Source organism: Emericellopsis cladophorae, assembly GCF_022114955.1.
Source record: "Emericellopsis cladophorae strain MUM 19.33 chromosome Unknown NODE_2_length_1295279_cov_118_880017, whole genome shotgun sequence".
Lineage (NCBI taxonomy): Eukaryota > Fungi > Ascomycota > Sordariomycetes > Hypocreales > Bionectriaceae > Emericellopsis > Emericellopsis cladophorae.
The window spans coordinates 741,600-765,725 of NW_026250927.1; the positions used below are offsets into that span (position 1 = coordinate 741,600).

The 24,126-nt window shown below is 58.5% G+C and overlaps 10 protein-coding genes across 10 annotated transcripts; 7 read left to right on the forward strand and 3 right to left on the reverse strand.

Annotated features, from left to right (window-relative positions):
• Positions 1–1,084: 1,084 nt before the first annotated feature.
• On the forward strand, positions 1,085–2,583 carry J7T54_006985 (putative FAD-linked oxidoreductase-like protein; the record flags this gene model as incomplete). The annotated part of the gene is made up of 3 exons (XM_051509515.1): positions 1,085–1,260; positions 1,369–1,576; positions 1,624–2,583. The coding sequence occupies 3 exons, from the start codon at positions 1,085–1,087 to the stop codon at positions 2,581–2,583; spliced, it is 1,344 nt and encodes a 447-aa protein (XP_051366199.1).
• A 322-nt stretch (positions 2,584–2,905) lies between these two features.
• Positions 2,906–4,343, forward strand: J7T54_006986 (uncharacterized protein; the record flags this gene model as incomplete). Its single annotated transcript, XM_051509526.1, has 4 exons — positions 2,906–3,048; positions 3,132–3,399; positions 3,500–3,727; positions 3,876–4,343. The coding sequence occupies 4 exons, from the start codon at positions 2,906–2,908 to the stop codon at positions 4,341–4,343; spliced, it is 1,107 nt and encodes a 368-aa protein (XP_051366200.1).
• Positions 4,344–5,055: 712 nt separating this feature from the next.
• Positions 5,056–6,961, forward strand: J7T54_006987 (Benzoylformate decarboxylase-like protein; the record flags this gene model as incomplete). Its single annotated transcript, XM_051509537.1, has 2 exons — positions 5,056–5,325; positions 5,372–6,961. The coding sequence occupies 2 exons, from the start codon at positions 5,056–5,058 to the stop codon at positions 6,959–6,961; spliced, it is 1,860 nt and encodes a 619-aa protein (XP_051366201.1).
• Positions 6,962–8,233: 1,272 nt separating this feature from the next.
• Positions 8,234–9,187, forward strand: J7T54_006988 (uncharacterized protein; the record flags this gene model as incomplete). Its single annotated transcript, XM_051509548.1, has 1 exon — positions 8,234–9,187. One exon carries the CDS (start codon positions 8,234–8,236, stop codon positions 9,185–9,187), a length of 954 nt encoding a protein of 317 aa, XP_051366202.1.
• Positions 9,188–10,934: 1,747 nt separating this feature from the next.
• Positions 10,935–12,317, forward strand: J7T54_006989 (uncharacterized protein; the record flags this gene model as incomplete). The annotated part of the gene is made up of 1 exon (XM_051509559.1): positions 10,935–12,317. The coding sequence occupies one exon, from the start codon at positions 10,935–10,937 to the stop codon at positions 12,315–12,317; it is 1,383 nt and encodes a 460-aa protein (XP_051366203.1).
• A 655-nt stretch (positions 12,318–12,972) lies between these two features.
• On the reverse strand, positions 12,973–13,956 carry J7T54_006990 (uncharacterized protein; the record flags this gene model as incomplete). The annotated part of the gene is made up of 1 exon (XM_051509570.1): positions 12,973–13,956. The coding sequence occupies one exon, from the start codon at positions 13,954–13,956 to the stop codon at positions 12,973–12,975; it is 984 nt and encodes a 327-aa protein (XP_051366204.1).
• Positions 13,957–17,133: 3,177 nt separating this feature from the next.
• On the reverse strand, positions 17,134–18,291 carry J7T54_006991 (uncharacterized protein; the record flags this gene model as incomplete). The annotated part of the gene is made up of 6 exons (XM_051509582.1): positions 17,134–17,353; positions 17,410–17,501; positions 17,642–17,828; positions 17,882–17,917; positions 17,968–18,197; positions 18,253–18,291. 6 exons carry the CDS (start codon positions 18,289–18,291, stop codon positions 17,134–17,136), a joined length of 804 nt encoding a protein of 267 aa, XP_051366205.1.
• A 1,121-nt stretch (positions 18,292–19,412) lies between these two features.
• J7T54_006992 (putative transporter-like protein) lies at positions 19,413–21,418 on the forward strand (the record flags this gene model as incomplete). Its single annotated transcript, XM_051509593.1, has 5 exons — positions 19,413–19,598; positions 19,671–19,816; positions 19,873–20,170; positions 20,221–21,268; positions 21,321–21,418. The coding sequence occupies 5 exons, from the start codon at positions 19,413–19,415 to the stop codon at positions 21,416–21,418; spliced, it is 1,776 nt and encodes a 591-aa protein (XP_051366206.1).
• Positions 21,419–22,264: 846 nt separating this feature from the next.
• J7T54_006993 (uncharacterized protein) lies at positions 22,265–23,032 on the forward strand (the record flags this gene model as incomplete). The annotated part of the gene is made up of 1 exon (XM_051509604.1): positions 22,265–23,032. The coding sequence occupies one exon, from the start codon at positions 22,265–22,267 to the stop codon at positions 23,030–23,032; it is 768 nt and encodes a 255-aa protein (XP_051366207.1).
• A 301-nt stretch (positions 23,033–23,333) lies between these two features.
• J7T54_006994 (uncharacterized protein) lies at positions 23,334–23,806 on the reverse strand (the record flags this gene model as incomplete). The annotated part of the gene is made up of 2 exons (XM_051509614.1): positions 23,334–23,600; positions 23,684–23,806. The coding sequence occupies 2 exons, from the start codon at positions 23,804–23,806 to the stop codon at positions 23,334–23,336; spliced, it is 390 nt and encodes a 129-aa protein (XP_051366208.1).
• Between the last annotated feature and the right edge of the window lie 320 nt (positions 23,807–24,126).

The window sequence follows — 24,126 nt, forward strand, 5'->3', positions numbered from 1 at the left end:
AGCAGTCGCCAAAAGACACTCACATTCGACGTCGATCTGACTAGAGGCGGCTAATTCCAGTCCACGGCAAACCACGCGAGCGGGCTGGCAGAGGCGCGCAAGGCTGCGTCATGGCGTCACAGGTTGACTTTGAACCCCCCTCCTCCAGCGCAATGTCACACACTTTGGTCAGTTCTCTTCTTTTCGAGGTTGCTCGCGCGACTGCAGCTTGACAGTGCCTGGACGCAACGTGCTGACGTTCGTGACTTGGCTGTTCTCTGCCTCGACGACCAGAGCGAGTGCACCCTGAAACTCGATCAGCCGCGTCTAGAATTTCTGCGTGTGAAGCGCGAGAACGTTACAATCTCACACCTCGTCCTTGGGCCAAATAATCAGGAGATCAAGGCGTGGTGTGTCCCCTAGCGTCGCCTCTGTCGTACAAGAGCGCGACTGGCGAAGATGGGCGAAGCCACAAGGCACAACAAAAGCTACCCAGAAGAAGCTCGAGAACAAGCCCTGAGTCCCTTGCGCATCTCGTTAAGCATGATCTACTGAGACACGCACTCGCCAGATGTTGTTGATACGCTCGCTGAAGAAGTGCAGAGACCTGAGTAGCGACCCTAAAAAGGCACATATGCCTACCTTCCCTTTCCCGCTGGAGAACCCTCTTCGAGGTGCTTCGGCAGTTCACTGGGCTCGGTTGCATCCGCCAGGCGAGCTACACGAGTTTCTCCTTCAAAGCCGCCAAAGAGCGTTGTGAACCTGGCAACTTGATACCAGCAGCCGCAATGTTCAGTGCCGAAACAGCTTGATTGCACAAGGCTGTCATTGCCAAGCTGTAAAACAGCCATGACCTATCATTGAGCGGTTGGCATTGTCAATCATGGAGGCGGATTCCTCAGAGTCAGTCTCGTGCTTACCTGAAAAGTGAAAGTTTGGATACATTGGCAGGTACCGTTCGGTGGCGACTGCTCATGGTTGCTCCTGGATGCTTCACGTGTCCGGAGACCTGTGAAATAGGACTTTTCCCCGACTTCTCTTCCTTCCATGAACATGCACATGTCCTATAACTCACTCCTAGCCCTTCTACCTCACCAAACAACAAATGTCTCTCGCAGATTGCCTCAAGGCCGTCTGTGACGGCCGCAGCGACTGTGTCGCATTCCCAACCATCTGGTTCTACCAGTTAGACTGGGTCAAGCCCTACAACCTCGATCTCCCCGTCGTACCTGCCGCTGTCATCCGCCCCGACAATGCTAAGGATGTAGCTGGAGCCGTCAAGTGCGCGAGTAAACACGACACAGCTGTGCAGGCAAAGTCCGGGGGTCATTCCTACGCGTCGGTTGCCTGTTGGACGAAACGAGATCATTGCTGATGTTTCTAATCTAGTAACTTCGGCACGGGAGGCGAGGATGGAGCCGTCATGGTGGATCTGGTCAACCTGCAAGACTTCAAGATGAACGAGGATACCTGGGAGGCAAGCTTCGGGTCCGGATTCCGACTGGGAGAACTAGATAAGCACCTTCACGAGAATGGCGGGCGTGCAATGGCGCATGGCACTTGTCCGAGCGTAGGGATCGGAGGACATGCGACCATCGTGAGTTCTTTGGGATGCGCTTGATATTCTACTGCTGACGTGCGCAGGGCGGGCTTGGCCCCATGTCGCGCATGTGGGGAAGCGCTCTCGATCACGTAGAAGAGGTAGAGCTGGTCACCGCGGACGGTGACATCGTACGAGCAAGCTACACCGAGAACGCAGATCTCTTCTTCGGAATCAAAGGCGCCGGTAGCAGCTTCGGCATCGTCACTGAGTTCAAGATCCACACGCATACGGAGCCTGGCAAGGTCGTCGAGTATACCTACAGTATCACCTTTGGCTCACCGGAAGAGATGGCAGATGTATTCGAAGACTGGCAAGCACTTGCGGGCGACCCTGACCTTGATCGACGCTTTTCTACTCTGTTCATAGTCCATCCGTTGGGCGCTCTCGTGACGGGGACGTTCTACGGCACTGCAGAAGAATACGAGGAGACGGGTATAGCCGGCAGGCTGCCTGGCGGTGGTGATCTGAACTTCCAGCTCGTTGGCTGGGTGGGCTCGCTGGCACATCAGGCCGAGCTCGGCGGTCTACAAATTGCGCATACACCAACGGCCTTTACTAGCCGCTCGCTTGCCTTTAGAGAGAGCGATCTGCTGAACAACGATGCAATAGGCGAAATTTTCAAGTATGTTGAGGATGCAGACAAAGGCACCCTTGCCTGGGTGATCATGTGGAACTCAGAAGGTGGCGCCATGGGCGACTTTATTGAAGGAAACTCCTATCCCCACCGCGACAAAGTCATCATGTACCAATCCTACGTCGTCGGCTTCCCCTCGATCACAAGTGCTACGCATGGCTTTGTGGACGGACTGCAGGAGAGGATACAAGAGGGCGCCCCGAACGCTAACTCGACATATGCCGGCTACATCGACCCCACGCTCACCCGGGAGGAGGCGAACGAATTCTACTGGGGAGAGCATCTCACGAGGTTGCGTGAGATCAAGGCAAAGTGGGATCCGAAGAATGTCTTTCGTAACCCTCAGAGCATCGAGCCGGCAGGGTAGAACACTGCCAAGGATGCTGCCATGGGCCATTTGCGGCCAGGTACATGGCTGATGGTCTCGTTTTTGGTGATTGCGGCCCCTGTGTTTTTATTCTCATTATAATTAGCCGTTGCCGCGCGGCCAGAAATAGTGTTGGATTGGACATCATGAACACATTCGCTTTTATTTAGTGTAGGCAGGACATCGTGGGTTAAACGGGGACAGGCCTCAGGGGACCCTGGTCATGTCATCAAACCCACGTCCATGTCTCCAGACTCCTGAACCCTCAGTCCTCACGATGCTCAAGGTCGACTCTTTCTCATCATCATAACGAGCTTTCAGCATGGCTCCCAACCGACAATCAGCGCCATGGATGGACGGCGCCTCGCCTCCATGTCACATCCTCAGACTCCCCAACGAGGTCTTGCACACCATCTTGAAAATGACCCTCGAGCACGACCTCACCTTCTACCACAACCAGACAGAGTGATTGAGGCCGAATGGAAACGGCACAGGGCGTCACTCCCGCTTCTCCTGACCTGTCAGCGTTTCCGCGACGTGGGAGACAGCATCGCATGGAGCACCTTGTCGATCGGCTATGCACTGGACACCGATCGCCTGCTTCTCGAGGCAGAGGACCCAGGAAAATGGTCAGAGCGCAGCGCGTCCACGATCCTCAAGGCCCTGAAAAGCCGGCCAGGCCGATGCCATGCGGTCAAAAGAGTCATCTTCTACCACGCCTTAGGGTTTATGGTCCGCCAGAGCCCTCACAGCCTTCCTCTCACTGGCGAGGAGGATGAGTTTGCAAAGCCCGTGAACCCGAAAAACATTGAAGCTGTGATTCGAATGCTACGATCTGTGACGCATGTGAACATCCTCGGGCTCCTTGCCGACGAGGGGGAAGGAGGAGCATGTTTGGATGGGATGTGACCTGCAGCATGTCCGGGACTGGCCTGTGACCAAGCTGACGCTTGAGGGAGGCATGACAATGTATGGAAAGTCGTACGCCTCCATGAGAAAGTCTGCTGCGTCGCTTCTAGCGCTGCCTTCGAATCTGGATGAGGACAAGTTGTACATGAGAAACCTTGACAAGCTCATCGTGAGGGGATTTCAAGTTGCTGCCTCGCTGGGCCACATATATCCCCCGGCTGAGATGAAGGTGAAGGTAAGTTTTCTCGATAGAGACTAGCCCCCAAGCACGCACGTACGTACGGCTTTCGTTCCTTGGCTGACCTCGAGATCTCCACGACAGCAGCGGAAAGGAGGTCCGCTCAGCGTGCGGGAGCTTGAGATGCAGCTCATTGCCGTTCCAGGCTTCGACGCCAGTGTCGGGGGATTTCCTCCGCCAGTGCACGAACATCAAGGTCCTCAGGCTGATCGTCCAAGACGGACGGTCGCCGTTCTCGGGCAACGTGGCCGGTCTTGGGGTCCATTCCAACCGCGACCTGGCCGAGTCCCTCGAGCATATCTATCTGCCCGGCGAAAACGTTCATCGCACATTCATCTCCGTGAATGGCTTCACCCTCTGGAATTTCTCGCGACTCAGAATACTCACCCTGTCGCCGTACTTTATCCTGCTCACATCGAAGTACGTGATCTGTTGTGGCGATCAATTTGCCAGCCCCCGTCTCGACGAGCTCGAGTTTGACTACTCAGGGAGCATCTCAGGGACGTACGACGAGATAGTCATCGAAACTCTCAAAGAGAAATCCGCCATGCTCGTAGAGTCGTGCCGGAACGCAGTCGCCGTCTCGCTGCCGTCCATGGCCCTGAAGAGATAGGAGGGGGCAATGGATCTCACAGAGTACGAGGAAGTCACCACCAACGTCTTTGCGCGGTTTGCTCTGGGGTTGGAGTTGCGCCTCGAGGAAACGATCCGGGATTGAGTTCGACGCCCTCGCGTTTAAGTATAGGTTTCCTCGGTGCTATGAAGATCCTGAAACCAAACCAACCCTTGAAGAGCTATGGGTGGATAGCATGTAGTAGAGCGAGGGGCAGAGGACAGGCAATCGGCAGTAAGCAAAGAAAGGGCGATAGCAGGAATGGTGTCCTAGAGACATTTTTTTGTGAGGGTTGTGTGCTGTACTATATCATATCCTGTTAGTTATACTATCTTGCATTGTATGAATAATCCCCGAGAACCCCGACGAGAGGAGCAGCCTAACATACTAGTCTAGTCTAGTCTATCGGCCCCCCTCACTTAATGGCTCGGCAGGCGGAGACTGGACTGGGGTTGCATGCGGGTGTGCGGGCAGAGGCGGCATTGGCCGACGCCATGCCATGATCAGTGTCAACGTCTGGGACTCTTCGTTTTACTTCTCGGACTCTTCCTTCTCTTTTCACTCCAATCTCTATGATACTGGTTGGCAGCCTGTCGTTGTATCGAGGTAGACTGCCAAGATGCTCCCAAAACGACCGGGACTCGCTGGTCTGGCGCCAGCCTTGCGAGTCCAAGCACGCGCCATGAGCGCGTGTACCATTACGCCCACATCAATGGCCACATCAGGTCGCTGCCGACGACGCCATGGCGAGCCCAGAAGCCCCATTGCTGTCCGCAGGCACGCTTCTTCGACTACTGCCTCCTCGACGACGGCAGTCGAGGGTCGCTACACTGCGTCGACAGCCTTCTTCGAGGCGATCTGGGACGCCGGCATCACGCACTGCTTCGTCAACCTGGGCTCCGACCACCCGGCGATCCTCGAGGCCATGGTCCAGGGCAAGGGCAAGACCAACTTTCCGCGCATCATCACCTGCCCCAACGAGGTAAGCGACCATAAGAAGGCCGACCTTACAGTTTCTGACAGACCAGATGGTGGCCATGTCCATGGCGGATGGCTATGCGCGCGTGACCAACAAGCCGCAGTGCGTGCTGATCCACGTCGACGTGGGCACGCAGGGCCTGGGGGCGGCCGTGCACAACGCCTCGGCGGGACGCGCCCCCGTCTTTGTCTTTTGCGGCCAGTCGGCCTTTACGCAGGAGGGCGAGCTGCGCGGCACCCGCACGGAATGGAGCCAGTGGATGCAGGATGTGCCCGACCAAAAGGCCATTGTCAGCCAGTACTGTCGGTACACGGCCGAGGTGAAAACAGGTCTCAATATCAAGCAGATGATCAACAGGGGCATCCAGATTGCGAGGAGCCAGCCACAGGGACCAGTGTATCTGTGTGCGTCGAGGGAGGTGCTAGAGCAAGAGATGGAGCCGTACCAGGTAAGGCAACGTCAGTGGCAGCCTGTTGAACTAGGAGGCCTGCCTGAGCACGCAGCAGCGGACGTGGCAGAGGCGTTGGCCGGGGCGAAGCTACCTCTTCTGATCACGGGGTATGGCGGTCGTCGACACGAGGTGCCCGGTGCTCTGGCCAAGCTGGCTGATGCTGTGCCTGCGCTTCGGGTGATCGACGCAGGCGGCAGCGACATGTCGTTTCCCGCCAACCACCCGGCATGGCTTGGACTACGATACGCTGTGGACGGGTCCGTGCCCGAGGCAGACGTGATCGTCGTGCTGGATTGTGACATGCCCTGGGTGCCCACGCTGGGCAAGCCCAACGAAGACGCCAAGATCTTCCAGATCGACGTCGATCCTCTCAAGCCGAGCATGCAACTGTACTACTTTGAAGCCGAGGGACGGTACCGCGCCGATACCCTGACGGCCGTGCAGCAGATCACGAGGGCGCTGCGGCAGCATGGCCCAGCGGTCAACGCGCCCGGCCACCCGACGCACACGGAAGCCGGAGAGCAGCGTCGCGCATCCCACGAGAAGAGAATCGCACACATTGAAAAGACCTCGGTTCCCCACGAGGATGGCACCATTGGCGCAGGCTACCTAGCGCGCGTGCTCAAGACGCTGGTGCCAGAGGACACCATCTACGCGGTCGAGGCGGTCACGACCACGACAGCCATCCACGACGCCCTCCAGCTCTCCAAGCCAGGCACATACCTCAACTGCGGCGGGACGGGCCTCGGCTGGTCAGGCGGCGCCACGCTAGGCATCAAGCTCGCAACGGACGCCGAGGCAGGCGGTGTCAACAAAGGCCAATTCGTAGTCCAGATCGTCGGCGATGGGACGTACATGTTCAGCGTGCCGAGCAGCGTGTACTGGATCGCCGGGCGGTACGACATCTCCGTGCTAACGATTGTGCTCAACAACAAGGGATGGCACGCGCCGCGTCGGTCGCTACTGCTGGTGCACCCGGACGGGCCCGCGTCGCGAGCGACGAACGCGGATGTGCATATTGCGCTGGATCCGCCGCCGGACTATGCGGGCATCGCACGGGCGGCGAGCCATGGTAAGATACATGCGCTGCGCGTGGACAGGGCGGAGTCGTTGGAGGACGTGCTGCGTGAGGCGGTGGAGAGGGTCAAGGCTGGGACGGCGGCTGTCGTGGACTGCGCGATTCGGTAGTACTTGCGTAGTAGCCAGACGAGGGCTGATGAGGGCCGGAGCGCGAATGCACTTCAATTGCCTGATTGGAACAGGGCGGTCTTTGATTCATGAAGACTGTCCATGACTCGCAAGCTCTGGCCTATAGGGTACGCAGGAAGCATGTGGCGAGGGAGAGCCCGTGGGTCGTCGTGAAGATTGTGACTGCTGGCCGTCTTGTCCACGGTGGAAATAAGAGGGCAGAAAAGTTCCAGAACGCCCGGTGATCGATGCTAGCGCGTTGCTATTGCGGCCAAGCTTTTGGGTGCCTCTTGATCCAGCTTGGCATGCTAGCCATTTGCCATTCTCCAAAAGCCTCCAACGCCTGCGTGGTCGGTCTGTCACATGAAAACTTTGGAGTATCTGTCGTGCCACCTCTTGGGAATCACTGAGAGCCAGCGCCTGACTCGCGGTCAAAGAAGGCCGTCGTCCGGAAGAAGAAGAAGAGTCGACATCGGTAGTACTACTAACGTTAGAGCCCAGTGACCAGCGCGAGATCGGCGCCTCCCGCGACCGAAAGCAGCATCGTCGTCGGTGAGCACAGCAAGCTAGGCCAATAAGATCCAGCCAGCCGACGAATGGAAGTCTGAGGGAGTCGGCCTTTGTCCGCTGTAGAAATTGATGGCCCAGTGCGTGGCCGCAGGGGCGAATGTCACGATGTGAGGAGAGCCGGTCCACGCGCCCCATTTACACGAGTTGTGCGTGCGTTGGGCTCCGATCTTCCTCACTGTCCCTCTGTCGGCTCCGCAATTGGGACGGTACAAAAAATGAAAATATTATTATCAATCAGGGCCATCACTGGACTTGTGCTCGTTGAACTTGACTTGACTTGACTTGATTTTATCCGGACCTGCACTCTCCATCACACGCGACTTGCATATGCACTTTGCCTGCCTGCCTGCCTGCCTGCCTGCCTGCCTTCTTGCCTGCTCGCCTGGCTGGACCCCTCACTCGCCCAGCCACTGGTCACCTTCAACAACAAGCAGGAGCGACCGAGCCCCGCCATCTCGACTCCAATCTCGTCCCACGGCTCGGGACTCCAGCCAGGGTCTGCCTGTCTCTCTGTCGGTCTACTCTGCCTCGTCCATCATCATCCTTCGCTCGACCAGCCCGTGATCCTCGCGCCATCTAGTCTGTTCTCTGCGAGCGTCTTATCAGCTTTCCGCCGCCCGCCGCCCGCCGCCCGAGGATGCCAACGGCCGGATCACGTCCATCCCTCGCTCGCCCATAGTCACAGAGACGCACCCCCCGACAATGGCCGCCTCGACAAACACAGACACAGACACAAGCATGACCCAGCCGGCCATGCTCCAGCTCACCCCGCACGAGGAGTACAACCTCGCGACGCTGCCCGCCATCGACGCCCTGCACCTCCTCAGCGCCAATCTCGAGACCCTCGTCCGCATCACAGGCGACGTGCCCCCCACGCCGCCGCCGCGCACGCCCACCGACCCCCAGATGACCGGACTCCAGGCTGAGAAGGACAGCATCGCGCGGTCGAGTCCCTCGCGCACCGCGACCCCCGATCGTGTGCCCCTCGCCCAGCAACACCCAGAGGCAGCACCCAACCTCAGCCGCGCCCAGGCCGCAAGCCAGGCCATGATACAGCAGACCACCGCCGCCCCCGTCGAAGTCGACGGCGTGCGCCTCAAGATCCCGGCGTCCCCCTCCTTCGCCGCCCTCGAGTACCCGGCCGTCATCACGGCGGACGAGCAGTCGGTGCTCAACGCGCAGCACGGCGCCATCACGCGCAAGTTCTACAGCAAGCTCGAGCCCCCGATCAGCATCGCCGAGTACCTCGCGCGCCTGCACCGGTTCTGCCCCATGAGCACGGCTGTCTACCTGGCCGCGTCGCTCTACATCTACACCCTGGCCATTGACCAGCGCGCCATCCCCGTGACCCGCAAGAATGTGCACCGCCTCGTGCTCGCGGCGCTGCGCATCGCAACCAAGGCCCTCGAGGATCTGCCCTATCTGCACCGCAAGATTGCCCGCGTCGGTGGCGTCAGTGAGTCCGAGCTGGCGCGGCTCGAGATCAGCTTCTGCTTCCTGGCTGGCTTTGAGCTCGTTATGAAAGAGGAGCGGCTGCGGGAGCACTGGATAGCCCTGCGGAGCGGCCGGATCGGCGCCGGCCTGGTCGCGGACGTGCCGCCTCTGCTCAAGCCGAGGAGACCGCGGAGCATGTCGGCGACAGAGGTGGAGGCATAGTGCTGTTGCGGGCGTTATTTGAGTCCTGCGAGATATGCATGGGCGCGAGCTGGGTTGATGCGCTGCGTGAGATCTGCGTCTGATTTGGCATGTTGTACACACTAAGCATGGTTGGCGTCTCTGGGTCTTTATTTCACTCGTCTACTTTCTCTTCTCTTTGATATACTCGTTCCGTATATACCGTTGGATACCCTTATGGTGTTAATATCAACTGTGGACTGCCACTTATTTTTCGAGTACAACACCCGAGACCCATTTTAGAGTGAAATACAAGGCGGAGAGACATGCCTCTTAGTTTTCATGTTACATACCACGGCAGGTGTGTGTGCCCTGGTGACTGTGTTGGGGAGCATCGGTCGTGGGACCGGGGGACAACGTGCATGCATGGCGACCACGGTCATGAGGCTGGTGATACGGGCGCGCGAGGCAAGCTCTGTCTCACTGAGTCGCCTATGGGTACGAGGAATCTGACCGAAATTGCCTTTGGTTGTCGTCGAGTTGGATCCAGCAGGCTGTTGGGAGGAGAGGAGCCCGGGTGCTAGCGCAAGTGCACCTTTCCAGCGAGTACCTACTGCGTGGGCTGCTTCATTACAGGCTCAAAAGGTTCAAAAGGCTCAAAAGGCTCAGGAGAGTTCTCTTTGGAGTCATTTACCACGACCAACAGGAAAGTGACTTGTTGGAAATAAAGCATGGTCGTGTCGTGTTCAAGGCCAAAGGCGTGAACCACGACAGAGGGGATGCTTCGCCCAGTGATGGGAACTCGCCCGAGAAGGTCCAGCCTCTGTTCGCACCAATATCCAACTGCCAAGTCGACCAAACAGGAAACAACCAGACAGTCCGACCGTCATCTTGGCGTGGCGTGGGTGGTGTGTGCCGGCTGGTCATGTGTGCGTCCAGCGTCGAGGACTGCATGGACGGACGAGACATGCAGCATTCACGTCCAGCAGAGGAACGATCCGGGGTGACTTTGTCAGTTGCTAGATGACCAACGACTTATCCAAAAACTCTACGTGTAGAAAGATCAGAGGCAATTGCCGGCACGAACCAAGGCGGATTCAGATGCCTGGCGGTTCCGGCGTCGGAGACCGGAGTGGGGCCGGCAGACCGTCTTGGCGCACCGGGCCGGTGCCCAAGACGCCAAGGGCACCCTCAGTCTCCAGTTCTCAAATGCGAGGCCTGTGGCGTAATTAGTAGAGAACATTTTCTTGATGAATTGTCAGTGTAGATCATGGTTCCAGGCGAGATGTGAGAGTACTCGCAGCGGCTGCCCAGCTTCACTTGGTCTCCTCCTATCACGGCCTCCACGCATCTATCACCCAAGCAGCAAACAATGGAGCAGTCGATGAAACCACAACGGCAGCCGCATGGCATTGGAAAATTAGTAGTTCAGTCTCTTCAGCGGCGGCAGCATCTCCAACTGGGCCACCCGCACAGCCGGTCGTGCCGGTGCCACCCAGACACTCCCGAGCCCGATCGACGCCAGCTTCCCCAGCTCCAATTTTGGATGCGGCTTCTGCATGGAAGTTCTCCATACGATGCAATTCTCATCAGTGACGTGCCAGGAACCGGCACGCCTCGCCCGGGTTCACGTCGCCCACGCGCACGATTAAAAGCCATGTCTTCGTCGTCATCCTGGAAAGGCTGGTCCCCCTTCTTCCTCTCCATCACCTCTGACTAACATCCAACCTTAGCCTTCCTCTCCGGCACATTCCAGGACCAAGTACAGCAAGCACAGACACAGAGCAACATGCCCGGCCTCCTCCAGCACGCCGTCACCACCGAGGTGCCCGGCCCCAAGTCACGGGCGGCGGCCAAGCAGCTCGACGCCGTCTTCGACTCGCGCGCCGTCCACTTTGTCGTCGACTACGACCGCAGCGAGGGCAACTACATTGTCGACGTGGACGGCAATCGCTTCCTCGACGTCTACTCCCAGATCGCCTCCATCCCCGTCGGCTACAACAACTCCACCCTCATTGAGGCCGCCAAGAGCCCCGACATGATCTCCGCCCTTGTCAACCGCCCTGCCCTCGGCAACTTTCCCAGCGCCACCTGGGCCGCCATCCTGCGCGACGGCCTGCTGCGCGTCGCGCCCCAGGGCCTCGACAAGATCTTCACCGCCCAGTCCGGCTCCGAGGCCAACGAGCTCGCCTTCAAGGCGGCGTTCATGCTGCGCCGCCGCCGCGAGCGTGGTGAGGGCGTCGAGTGGTCTGCCGACGAGATCAACTCGTGCCTGCGCAACGCCAAGCCCGGCTCCCCGGACCTGGCCGTCCTCAGCTTTAAAAACTCCTTCCACGGCCGCGGCTTTGGCAGCCTCTCGTGCACGCGCAGCAAGGCCGTGCACAAACTCGACATTCCCTCGTTCGACTGGCCCCAGGCCCCCTTCCCGGCCCTAAAGTACCCCCTCGAGGATCACGTCGAGGCTAACCAGGCCGAGGAGGCCGCCTGCCTCGTCGAGGTCGAGCGCCTCATTACCGAGTGGTCGTGCCCCGTGGCCGCCCTCATCGTCGAGCCCATCCAGTCCGAGGGCGGCGACAACCACGCCTCGCCCGCCTTCTTCCAGGGTCTGCGCGACATTACACACAAGCACAACGTCGTCTTCATCGTCGACGAGGTCCAGACCGGCTTCGGCGCTACCGGCACCTTCTGGGGCCACGAGCACTGGAAGCTCACGTCGCCCCCGGACATGGTCACCTTTTCCAAAAAGGCCCAGACGGCCGGCTACTTTTTTGGCGACGCCATGCTCGTCCCCGACAAGGCGTACCGCCAGTTCAACACCTGGATCGGCGACCCAGCGCGCGTGCTCATGAGCAAGGCCGTCATTGAGGAGATTGTGTCGCGGGACCTCGTGCAGCAGACGGCGCGCGTCGGCGACGTTCTGTACGGGGAACTCGAGGCCCTGGCGCGCACGTACCCGGACCACATCCGCAACCTGCGCGGCAAGGGGCAGGGGACGTACATTGCCTTTGACACGGTCGACGCGCCCGCGCTCGTCAAGGGGATGAAGAGCCTGGGCGTGAATATCGGGACGTGTGGTGTCTGCACGGTGCGGTTGAGGCCCATGCTCATCTTTGAGGAGGCGCACATTCCCACGCTGGTCGGCGCCTTGGATAAGGTGCTGAGGCAGTCATGAGCGAGTGAGCGGGAGGAAATAAACATATATGTAATGATGATACCACGAAATTTCACCTTCTACCTTTACTTGACGAGGTCACTTTTCGTAGCCTTGCAGTGTAGCCTCGCGTATGTCTCATCTGTGCATGTGTTGGCCAGCGTGACCAGGACAGACAGGATCGTGTGGCTGGTGTCTGGGTGTTGACGCAGTAGAGAGTAATGTATGGACACCTGTTTGCGCAAAGTGCGATGCGTGTATCTGGCAGTCGCCATCTCGCATGAATGTGCGCGTTTGCCAGCCATCAACCCGATGCCGCTGCCCAGACTTATACGGCTGCAGGCAGAAGAAGTCGGGTGGCGGCTGGTCTGCGTCCCTTGGCGAGGCACCTTGCTTGCTATAAAAAAAAACATGCGGAGAGAGGGCGCATATCTAGTCATGTGGCTTGACAGGCACTGCGCAAGTACAAGGCCAGGTCTGTCCGGTTTCGCTGCATCTCCATGAGCCCCCCAAGGCCAGTCACATGGGTTTCCTTGGTACTTAGTAACCAAAAGAGGTTGACCAAGTCCTTCTGTATTGCGGAGTCTATAGATCAAATGCACGGCAAACAAAACCCGTCCCGCTCAGGTATCAAAGACGCTTCCTGTCCTCACAAAACAAAAAACACAATCCCTCCTCATCTGTACCGTCCCTCCTCCCCGTACTGCACCGTCGCCCGCCGCGACAGCCTCTCCCGCAACCTCTCCGTCTGCTGCTGCGCCGCTTCCTTCTCCTCTCTCCTCGCCTGCCTCTTCCTCTCCCTTGCCTCGTCGTTGAGGTCCATCCGCCTCATCGCGTCCGCGAGCGGCTCTGGCGCGCGGTGCCCAGATGCCCTCGGCACCACGGGCCGGTTCGCAATCTGCGCATTGGCCTGTGCGATGCGGTCCGCCGTTCTCTCCTGCCGGCTCTGCTGTCTTCTGCTACGCGCCTGTCGCGAGGAAGAAGATGAGTGATCCTCCGAGGATGAGGAGGGATCGCGCGTGTGCATGCGTCGCGGCTCGCGAATGTCAAACTCCACGTGCGGCCGCTCGTGGACGACCACGGGGCGCTGCGTGTTTTGATGGGTGAATGAGGATGTCCGGCGGTGGTTGCTGGTTTCAAAGACGTATGGTGAGGATGGTGAGTTGGGTGCGCTGTGAGGTATCCTGGAGGTTGGCTGGGGTGGTGTGTGGCTGCTGCTGCTGCTAGCAAGAACGTAACGGTCCCTTGAGCGCGAGGGGGATGGTGACCTGTAGACCTCCTGTCCGTTGATGTAGACGCGCGGTGTGCGGTGGGAGCGTGTCCTTCGTGGCGCTGAGCCAGAGCCGGTGCTGTGGTGGGAGCGGTCCGAGTCGTTGCCCGAGTAGTAGTTGGGCGTCCCCGAGCGCGGTGTGTAGTTGGGTGTGGGTGGGAACTGGGTGGGCAAAAGGAAGGCCGCGGGTGAGGAGGACGGCGACATGGAGGAGGGGGACGGCGCCGAGGTGCTGTAGGATGGTGCTGGGCGCGCTGGGTGGCGGTAGATGGTGTTCTCTGTGCAGGGACGGCCGTGGCGCGCGTTGGGGCACAGGTAGACGGTCTCGAGGGGCTGCTTCTTGCGTCGCCCGTCGGGGTAGACCCAGGTGTGCTGGTTGGACTCGCACATGGCGGCGGTTGTGTCTGTGAGTGTGTGGCGGCGTCGGGGTCTTGGTTCTTGTGCAGCTGGTCCTGTTGCAGCACGTATGGGTGGTTCTCGCTGATGGATCACAACAGGACGAGCAGTCCTTGGTGGTGTCGGCGTCTGCTGCTGCTGCTGCTGCTGGTGGTGGTAGGTGTCTGGATCAGGACGGTAGTGAGAGACTGAGTTCCGTCGACGATGATGGCGGTTGATAGTCTCACTTTGGATGGTGATCTGAAGAGGCGCCAACGTGAAGGCCTTGGTGGCACGTATGTCCAGTGTGGTGAACGATATAGAGTATGGTCTGGTACGGTATGGTGTGTTGTTTGTTTTGTAAGAATGAAGGTTTAAGTTCGAAATACGAGGACGAACTCGAGGTTAAGTATTCTTTGTGATAGGACTGCCGGCAAGGGTAGGGGCGTTTGTTAAGGACAGAACCAGCTTGCAGTTGCAAGAGACACGCCCCTGCTGGAACCGGACAACAGTGTGTGGGGGAGGCAGGGAGCTGCGTGTAAGTCGAGTCCATCAAGGGCGTCAGGAGGGCGTGCTGCCTACATAGCATTGGGAGTACGGACGTATATGGGCGAACACGACCGTCGTCAAGCTTCCCTGCTCGCTGCAGCCTGGTGCTAGCCAGTCGCCAGTCACCAGTCGCCGACAGTTCCCTACTAGTTTATTAGTGCTGATGACTCCCCCGGCTGCAGCCCATGCATGTGTGGCTGCATGGTGGGGTTGCTCGATGGATCCCCGTGGGCTGAGCTGCCTGCTGAGCCACGACGAGAGCGCCTTTCCTCCCCTGGAGCGCGATTGAATCCGCGATAGGGGCACCAACGTCATTGCAGGATATGCTGAGAGCGGGCCTGACGGCACGAACCGTGGATCTGTGCGTCTAGATGCGTCGTTTGCATGGGGAATGTGTCCGTAACCGACTTCTGGATAGACCGAACAGTTCTGCGCACATCACGCCCAAGGTTCGTGGCGGCCATTATCAGTGTCGTCAGTGTCTGGCGTACTCAAGGCTGTCTTTTCGACACGTCCATCTTGCAGACAAGCGCGTTCTGAGACACCAGAGGGGGTCGCCTGCACTCGGGCCACCCTCCTATCTGCAGCGTCCTGCGCGGCGCATCATGGGATCCATCTGGCACAGACAGAGAACTGGCCGTTGACTCACTCAAGGGCGTATGAGTAGGACTGCCAGTGGCAGGCCGTCCCCAATCTGGCAAAGGACTGTTCAGGACATGCAGCAGCGGATACGCCAATGGGCGTCGTTCGCTCGAGCGAGCGAGGAACGGGAAACGGGCGGCTGTGCTGCCTGGAGGCTTGAGGCTGCCCGGGGTCCAGGGGTCACACGACTCCGCCTCTGCCCTACGGGAACGGGACTCTGAAGCCCCTCTCTGGACCCTGGCGGACTGATACTGGATGCGAGGCCCAGAGTGCGAGTGCAGCCTTGCAGCGTCATGTCTGGCCGTCTAAGTTGATAGGTTTTGTTTGTTTGTGGCAGTCATGTTCGGGGCCGACGTCAAAGACTGGACTGGAGGTTGTGTGCGGCTTCGTGGGCTGTGGCTGGTGTCCGTCTCTGCCTGCCTGCTGTGGCTGCTCATCACGACTGGATGGATGGCCTCAGGCAGCTATGGCTTCAATTCAATCTCCTTCCCAAGGTCCCCCGCCTCCAAGGCTTGACCTCAGTCGCGTTCACAGTGAACATGTCAACTTGGCGGTCCTTGTCAATCGGTGCGGTACGATGCAATCGAACACCTCCCTGAATTGACATGCGTCTCATTGTCCCAAGCAGCACACGCCACTCGGATGACTCGACTGGCTGCGAGCGCTCAATGGCCTCCACTGCGTTCTCTGGGCTCTGTCTCCATTGCCAAATGACCTGCAGCAACACGCGCAGGACGCTAGAGCAGAACCAGCGGCTCTAGACTCTCCGAACAGTCATACGCTTCTGGCGATCCATCATCGCCAATGACTGGCCGCTTGATGACTGACAGCTTGCTGCCTGCAGGCGGGACATTGCTCGTTCGCACCATTCGTCCATGGCCGCCGTCGCTGGCAGCTGCATCCAAGGACCAACAAGACTCCAGGACGAGCCGCGATCTCGCAACCCTTCTGCCCAGAATGAGAACATTGGCCCCTTGGCAGCCACCGGCCACGTTCCTCAAGACCGTTCATGTTTCAATCTCAACTTTGCCGCGCGTCTGTGCCTAGATTAGAAGGTTCGTCAAGCCTCGCTGCCCCCAAGTCCTACAGTACTACACGATGGCAGAACAGGCTGATGGATGTCCTATGCCAGTTGTGCAGGGGACACGTCGACGAACAGGATTGCAGAGTTCGTAACCACCCAAGTCTTGACGCGGCCGTATCGTGGTCTTCTCTTCCGGACATCGCCGCGAGCATAGTGTCCCGAAACCAAGCCAAGCGCCATCTCGACATCATCAAATTGTCCCAGCAGCGTCCTAATCCGGTAATCAGCCCTACAAGGCAGATCCTCTAATTAGTTCGAGGATTCGAGACCGGGCAGTGTGGCTGTGCTGCCAAGCTGTGCCGTGCTCCGTTTCCGCGTCTGTCTGCGACTCTTTCCGCTTTGGTCGCGGCTGTTCTGCTTCACGTCTGATCATACTTGTCGAGCCACACAGAGGAGCCATGCCTCACCGTCATCACTAATCATTCTGTCGCTGGGCATGCCGCAGTCAACGTAAAGCCTCCGATCATGTCCTGAAACGAGCGAGCTGGGCGCCCTGGCCCCTTGCGACCCTTTTTATACTTTCCACATGGGGGGGGCGATCAATGGCCTCACGTTTTCAAAGCAGGATTCAAGCGAGAATGGGAGGTGGTATGGCTACGTGAGTCGCCGTATGACTGCCAGCGGCAAATTCTACCACGTCCTTCTACGGTGCAGCGCGTCTCTAGAAAAGCTTCCATCCTGGGCGTCTTCTGCGCGAATCCTATGAGGTCCAGCCCTACCGTACAGCATGGTCGACCTATCTCGAGGCCATGGCCACTCGGCTCGTGGCCAGGTTTCACGCTCAACACCCAGCTCTGTCCCAGCTATCCGGCTCAGCCGCTCTCGCCGAAACAATACGCGCCCAAGACCCTTAAATGAGGTTGCTTCAAAGATACTTTAACCACACCCTAGCTGCCAACGCACAGCACATAGCCCGCTCAAGGAATCGCATCGGGCAGCCCCGACTCTTCACCGTGGTACATCTTGAACAATGGATCCCACACCGTGACAGCCCGCTTGGAGAACCTGCCGTTCCGCAGCTCGGGAACGGGCAGAGGAAGTATCTCCTCCACAGAGCACTCCAAGACCTCACCGGCCAGGCTGTCGTCGTCGAGGCACTTGTTGTAAGCTCTCACGATAGTCGACACGGGTGTCAGGCTGTGTTGCCCCTGTGAGCGCCTGACGTGTAGACGGTAGGGCAGGACAGAACATACCATTCCAGCGACACGGCTGCCACCATTTCCGGGGGGATGATTTTTGTGGCCACGATCCCAGGCAGAACGCAGTTGATGCGGATGTTCTCCTTCTGTATCACCCGTTAGCCGCCAGTCGCCCCGATAACGGGGAGTCTACCCACAATCCTCAAAACCCGAGACGAGGCTCGCACAAAATTCACCACCTATAGGCCATCAGCACCTCGCTCATTTTAATTTGGCAGTCTCGTACCGCTGCTTTGGCGCCATCGTACTCGGGGTATGTCTCGTGCGGCACCACAGCCGCCACGCTCCCCGTCGCCACGATGTTTCCGCCTGGCACCTTGTTCTTGCGCATAAAGTGCACGGCGAGCTGGGTGCCGTACACGACGCCCTTCCAGTCAATGTCCGTCGTTAGCAGGTTCGGCTTCGGCGGGATCCTCGAGGTCACTGTCAATGCCATTGCTCCTCTACTCGTACTGAGTGGACTCACTCATCCGAGTTTCTGTGGTTGAGGATGTAAAGCGAACTTGGTCCTGTCAGTCGTTCTCTCTCATTCTCAAATAGGCAATTACCAACCTCTTATCGACAATCCCTGCATTCGCGCAGAGCGCATCGATGCGCCCATACTTGTCCCACACCTCGGTGAACGCCCTGGCCTGGCTGTCGTAGTCGGACACATCGCAGTGATGGTAGCTCGCCCTGTCGCCGAGGCGAGCGGCAAGCGTGTCGTTGGGTTGAATGTCAAACATGGCAACGAGCCAGTCTCTGGACGCGAGAGCCTCGGCGAGGGCCTCGCCCATGCCTGACTAGTCGCATGCTGTTAGCACTGCAGACGACGTGTCAATGGGACAGAACACATACTGAGGCGCCCGTCACGATTGCTACTCTGCTTGACGACATGGTGGAATGAGCACACTGCTGACGGAATGCACTGGCTTCTGAGGATGATCGCGTCACTTTGTGTACTTGGTCTCCGCTGGTGGCATGCGTCTGCAACTGATGCCGGTGCGTCTTTCAACTGAGAATCACCGATGCTCACACACTATGTGTTTCTGTACAAGAGCCCCGCGGATACCCTTCTCCTCATCCGGGCTGCGGGACCCTGTCAGGCGACAAGAACAGTCATAGCACATATGGCCTCTTGCGGCTCTTCATGCCCACGCTCTTCGGGAAAGCCGTCAAGATGGGGTGGTATTGAGAGGAGCTCACTTGGCATCTGAATCTTGCAAGCACATACCCGCAAGCTATTTCCAGAAATGGTTGCATACATCATCTTTCATGTGGCCAGCTCGAGGAAGCCTTGAGACAGCAGCTGCCCGCTTATTGACAGCCGAAGCTTGCGCTATTGGACTTAAACTGGTAGTGGACATGCTCCAACACACCAAGCGGTTGGGTCTCGTTTGCACCCTGGCTGCATGATCGTCTAGGTCACAACCTCAACGCTGACCACGCCAGTTTCAGTTTGGCTCGACACACTCCCAAGTCAGGCTCTGCGGACATGCTTTTCCAACAGTCATGAACACCTACCTACGACTTCCTCTCTAGCTCCTTGGGGGGATACCAGACTTCCATCAACACCTTGAAATAAAGTTCAAGCAACGCACTTGCAAAGAGGCTTTCTTCTTCACGCCGAGATCCACTTCAAGGACATCAACTGCCGTATCCCGCGTGTGGGGACCCCACACGCTACCCAGCTATCATCAGGAACTCCTTTTCCGGGGTACGCCAATGTCCACCTTGCTGCCACATTGGGCAACAGTCGAGATCATTTTAGCATGAGGCTAACAGGATAGCTCGACACTTTTGCTTCGGTCAACCGTCTGTCCACTAGAGCTTCGCGCGCTAGTGGACTTTGTCCACTAGAGCTTCGCGCGCTAGTGGACAGGTGCAATCGCCGAGGTAGTGGCAACGAGCTTGGTCAACATGCAATAAATGAACCCTTGCCATCCCTTTCTGTTACGTCCCCAGCGTATTCCGCAAGTTTTTTCGCCCTTTTTTTGTCGAAGCAAGAGAAAGACGCCATGACTGCTGACACGACGAGCACCCACAGGCCCAGTGCCGATGCTGAGAAGCATGAGCCAGCCGTATCCATGGAGAAGCCGATGCAGGACGATGCGCACGCTGAGAATGCTGTCACTGGGTCATCGTACGTTCCCCAAAGCGACGAGGAGTACAATGTGACCTTCAAAACGTGGATTGTGGTCTGGGTGAGTGGACGAATCCCCTTCCTTCTGGACACAGATAGGACAGACTTGGCAGCAGACTGACGGGAGAAACAGATCTTGGCCTGGTCCTATGGCATCTCCTTCTGGATCGTACCGACTTACAGCGGCGTCCAGGCCCTAATGGCCACCCAGCTGGGCGACCCGAGCAAGCAGACATGGTACATCCCAGTGTACACAATGACCGTCACCATGGCGTTTATGTGAGTAACCCAGCGTCCCCTCGACGATACGGCAGCCCAGTCTGATGCAGGAACAGGGTCTGTGGCGCCAACTCTGATCTCTTTGGCCGACGCTGGTTCATCCTCATGGGCAACGTCCTCATGTTCATCGGCTTCATTGTCGCTGGCACTGCGCGCAACAACACCTCTGTCATTGTCGGCAACGCCTTTATCGGATTTGGCGGTGGTAACGCGCAACTGGCCGCCTTTGCGCTCCCCGAGCTGCTACCCAACAAATGGCGCCATTCGGCCATTGTGCTCGCGGACATTGGCGTTTACTTTGCCGTTCTCGTTGGCCCTGTGGCCGGCCGCTTCGCAGCCCAGCACGGTGATAACGTTTGTCTCCTGTGCTTCTTCCTCTCGGACAAAGCTAACAACCTCAACAGTGGCGCTGGCTCTTCTACGGCCCGGCCATCGCTGTCGTCTTCTCCTTCGTGGGACTCTTTTTTTTCTACTTTCCGCCCCGTCATCCTCGCGGTCTCCCCACCAAGCGTGCCCTTCGCGAACTCGACTATGTCGGCTCCGTGCTCTTCATCCTCGCCACGACTCTCGTCCTCGTCGGCATCGTCTACACAACCACCCTGCCCTCTTCGAATCCAAAGGTCATCGGCACGCTGTGTGCCGGATTTGGGTGCCTCGTAGCCTTTGCGCTGTGGGAGACGTTTGCGCCGCTCAAGCAGCCGCTCACGCCGACGCGCATCTTCACACGCGACCACGGCCGCGAGCTCACGGCGCCGTTTATCGTGGGCTTTGTCGTCACCATGTTCTACTATTGCCTAAACGTCGTGTACCCGACCATGATCGCCGTCTTCTTCACCGACGAGAACACGTCCTTTCGCTACGCGGCCGTGCTCACGCTCCCGCAGAACCTAGGGCTGACCTTTGGCGCCGTGCTTCTCACTTGCCTCGGCTCCTGGGTCGGGCACTGGCGCTGGACGCTGACGGCGAGCGTGACTATCATGGTTGTCTTTGGCGCGCTGCTCGCCCTCGCCACGCCTGACCGCTTCGGCATGGTGATTGCCTTCATCTTCCTGTCCGAGGTCGGCTTTGGCTGGGCGCAGTACCTGAGCATTGCGTACATCCAGTTCGGTACCGATCAGGTTGAGCTGGGCATCTCGGGTGGCCTGGCTGGCGTCGCGCGCTTCGCGGGCGGCTCCGTCGCCATCTCTATCTACCAGACCATCCTGTCGAATGTGCAGGGCAACGCGGCGGCGCGTCTGGTACCCGAGGCGGCCATCGCGGCGGGCCTACCCGCGTCGTCGGCGGCCGATTTGCTGGCGGCCTTCCCGCTCGGGTCGGCGGCCATTCAGCAGGTGTCCGGTATCAGTGACGAGATTGTGGCCGCGGCGTCCGAGGCGTGGAAGCAGAGCTACGTCCAGGGCTTGAGGACGACGTGTCTGTCTTCGTTGAGCTTTGGCGTCGTCGGCATCATTGGTGAGTGGTTCTATTTGTGTTTGTGGAATGTGAAGGCTAATATGTGGTCTAGCTTGCGTTTTCTGCCAGGACATTGAGCACAAGATGAACAACAAGATTGAGATCTTCCTGGAGAATGACGAGAATGCCGACAAGAACAGGTTCCACTGATCTGAACTTATCATGGTTTGAAGTCACAGGTTGGACTCGTTGGAGGCATCGATCATGGTCGTTGCCGGGACTGGAGTGCCATATTGGAGGACAAGGCGGCTCGCAGGTGGCTGTATTAATACGCTGATACCCGTTGCTCGATGTTTGATGCGTTCGTTTTATATAATCTATTACCGAAGCATCCTTCGTGATTTTCTCTGTTTCCAATCTCACACGTACGCGTGAGAAGCCTAGTGAGACGGAGCTGCACAACACCCAGCATCCCCAGAAAATCGCACCGATAATTTTGTGCCAGACTAGAGCATCATCTATAGGCAAGCTCTTCCGTCCCGCGACTGACCCGTCTCTCGTTCGTCAATTACAATCTCCTCAGCAGCACGGAACACTCTCAGATCCCTAAGTCTAGAGCAGCCACCAGTGAACCACACCGCCGCCGGGAAATGTCTCCCGTGCTCCCCAAGGAACCCGATGCCGCCTTGGGGCCCCTTCGTCAGAAGCAACACTTGCAAACCCTGTTGGATTTCCGGATCGGCGCCCCGCAGTGGGGAGAGCATCACAGGGCGGACACTAACGACGCTAACGACGATCACAGGAATTGAGTAAGTCGAGCTGGAAAATGGGGAGCCCAACACAAAGGGTCCCGGAAATCCAATGTCCGGAGAAGCAAGCACTCAAGGTGCTCGAGACAGCAGGAGGAGTGACCACTCTTCAAGTCAAGATGACCAAAGGTCTATGTAATGTGTTGGATCGCCTGCGCACAGACTGCTTCCGTGTGTCCCTGTAGCTGTGTCAACCAACGCCCTCGAGCCTCTCCCCCACGCCGTACCTCGACATTCATCAGCAAAGATGGCGATCCAGCGCGCGCCGCACCAGCATTTCTACATCTTTGGCAACTGTAATATGGTGCCAGACCACTATGACGAGGCAGGTCCCCATCGTCTCCTCTCCGGGTCCCATCATGCCTCGAGACTAACAAAGGGCATCCAGTGGCAAGCAGCGTACGACAAGCTCGCCGAGCACGTCATGGCCAACGAGCCCGACACGCTCACCTACTACTTCGGCCTGCCCCTAGAGTACGCCGCCAACCCCAGCGCGACACCCTCCATGCTCGCCTTTGAAGCCTATGCCACCCGCGCCGCCCTGTACGATGTTCACCTCCAATCCAAGCCCATGCAGGAGGGCTTCCTCCCCGTGGCGAGCCGCACGATGAGCACGGGACTGGATCTGACGCACTATGAGGCCGTCGAGGGTAGCTTCCTCGATCGGTCAGGCTACAAGACGGAGTGCGGCATCATCCACGATGTACAGATCACGTGCACAGGCCCCGAGGCGAGGAAGAGTCTCGTCGGCGCACTCACGCTGTTCTGCACACTTGTCAACGAGCGACAAGGTCCGGCGGGCGAGGATGGCGAGGTGCTCTCGTTTCTGGGCCTCGTGTCGCTGGACAACGAGACAGGGGCGCGCCTCTTTGCGCGTTATACGTCGCGCGAAGCCTGGGAGAGGTGGCTGCGTGAGACGCTCGTGACAAAGTTCTGGGAGAGCGTCAAGCCATATATCTCGAGTGTCGATGCGCGACCGTACGCACCCAACGGCAAGGGATGGCTATGGAAGTGACAGAGCAACGGGGTGGCCTCACTGTGTCGGTTATAATTCAAAGTCAGCTTCTCATTAGAAAATTTGTTCATCGTGAGATTCGGATGCCCATCTCTGCCAAGCCTGTGTCGGACTCGGTTCTCTCTGTCGGTCCTCTTCTCATCCTCCTGCGTTCTTGTCGTCGTCGTCGTCGTTCCACGACCCGTCGTCGCTCGCTGGAGCAGATGCAGCCGTTCCACAACACGAAACCCAACCTCATGATCCTTGTCACTCGATTAGCAAAAATGGTCCAGAGAGCCGTGTCTCTCTTCAAAGGTTAAACTCACGCAACGGCCCCAACCAGCCACTGCGCCACCATGACCACCTTCCTCTTGGTGTCCCAGTCGCTGCCGCGGTCGTACGCAGCGTCGTCGGCCTCTCTCCTCTCACGCAGATCCATAAAGAGCAGAAGCATCAGTCCGCCCACGCAGATGGCCAGGCTGAGCAGGTCGTGCACCACGACGCGCGCCGCCTTGATGGGCGGGAAGTTGAGCGTGGGGTCGAGCTGCGCAATCATCTCCCAGCTGTCGTTCAGCGCCGCCACGACGCACTATAGTTTCTGGTTGTTAGCATATCACTTGGTTGCGGCCATCATTGGGGGTAAGACGGGGGGGGGGGGGGAGGGAGACGCACGCCTATGAGGCCACCGACTGCGGCGCCAGCGGTGCTCGGCCAGCGCCAGATGAAGTATCCCATGGCCAGCAGCGCCGCGAGGTCAACGAGGTAGGCGGCTGTGCGGGTGGAGGCGAGAAGCATCTCGCGTGGGCCGACATGGCGGCGATGATGGGGGTGAACGGGCGTTCGTTCACGATCCATGGGGTACGCTTTGTGTGCAGGTGTCTCCCACGCACGAGGGGGCCTTATCTGTTGAGGCTTGGCTGTGGTTGACTTCGCGTCGTCGGCGACTGACTGTCGATACTGGAGACCTGTCCGCCCACCGCTAACGTCCCGAGCTGGCCTGGTATCGAGGCAGCGCCGACGTATGATGAGTGAGTGAGTGGTGATTGAACGCGATTGAGGGTGAGGAAGAAGCAAGGGCGAGATCCGAGTTCGAGGAGCCGATGCGCGTGGGCCTG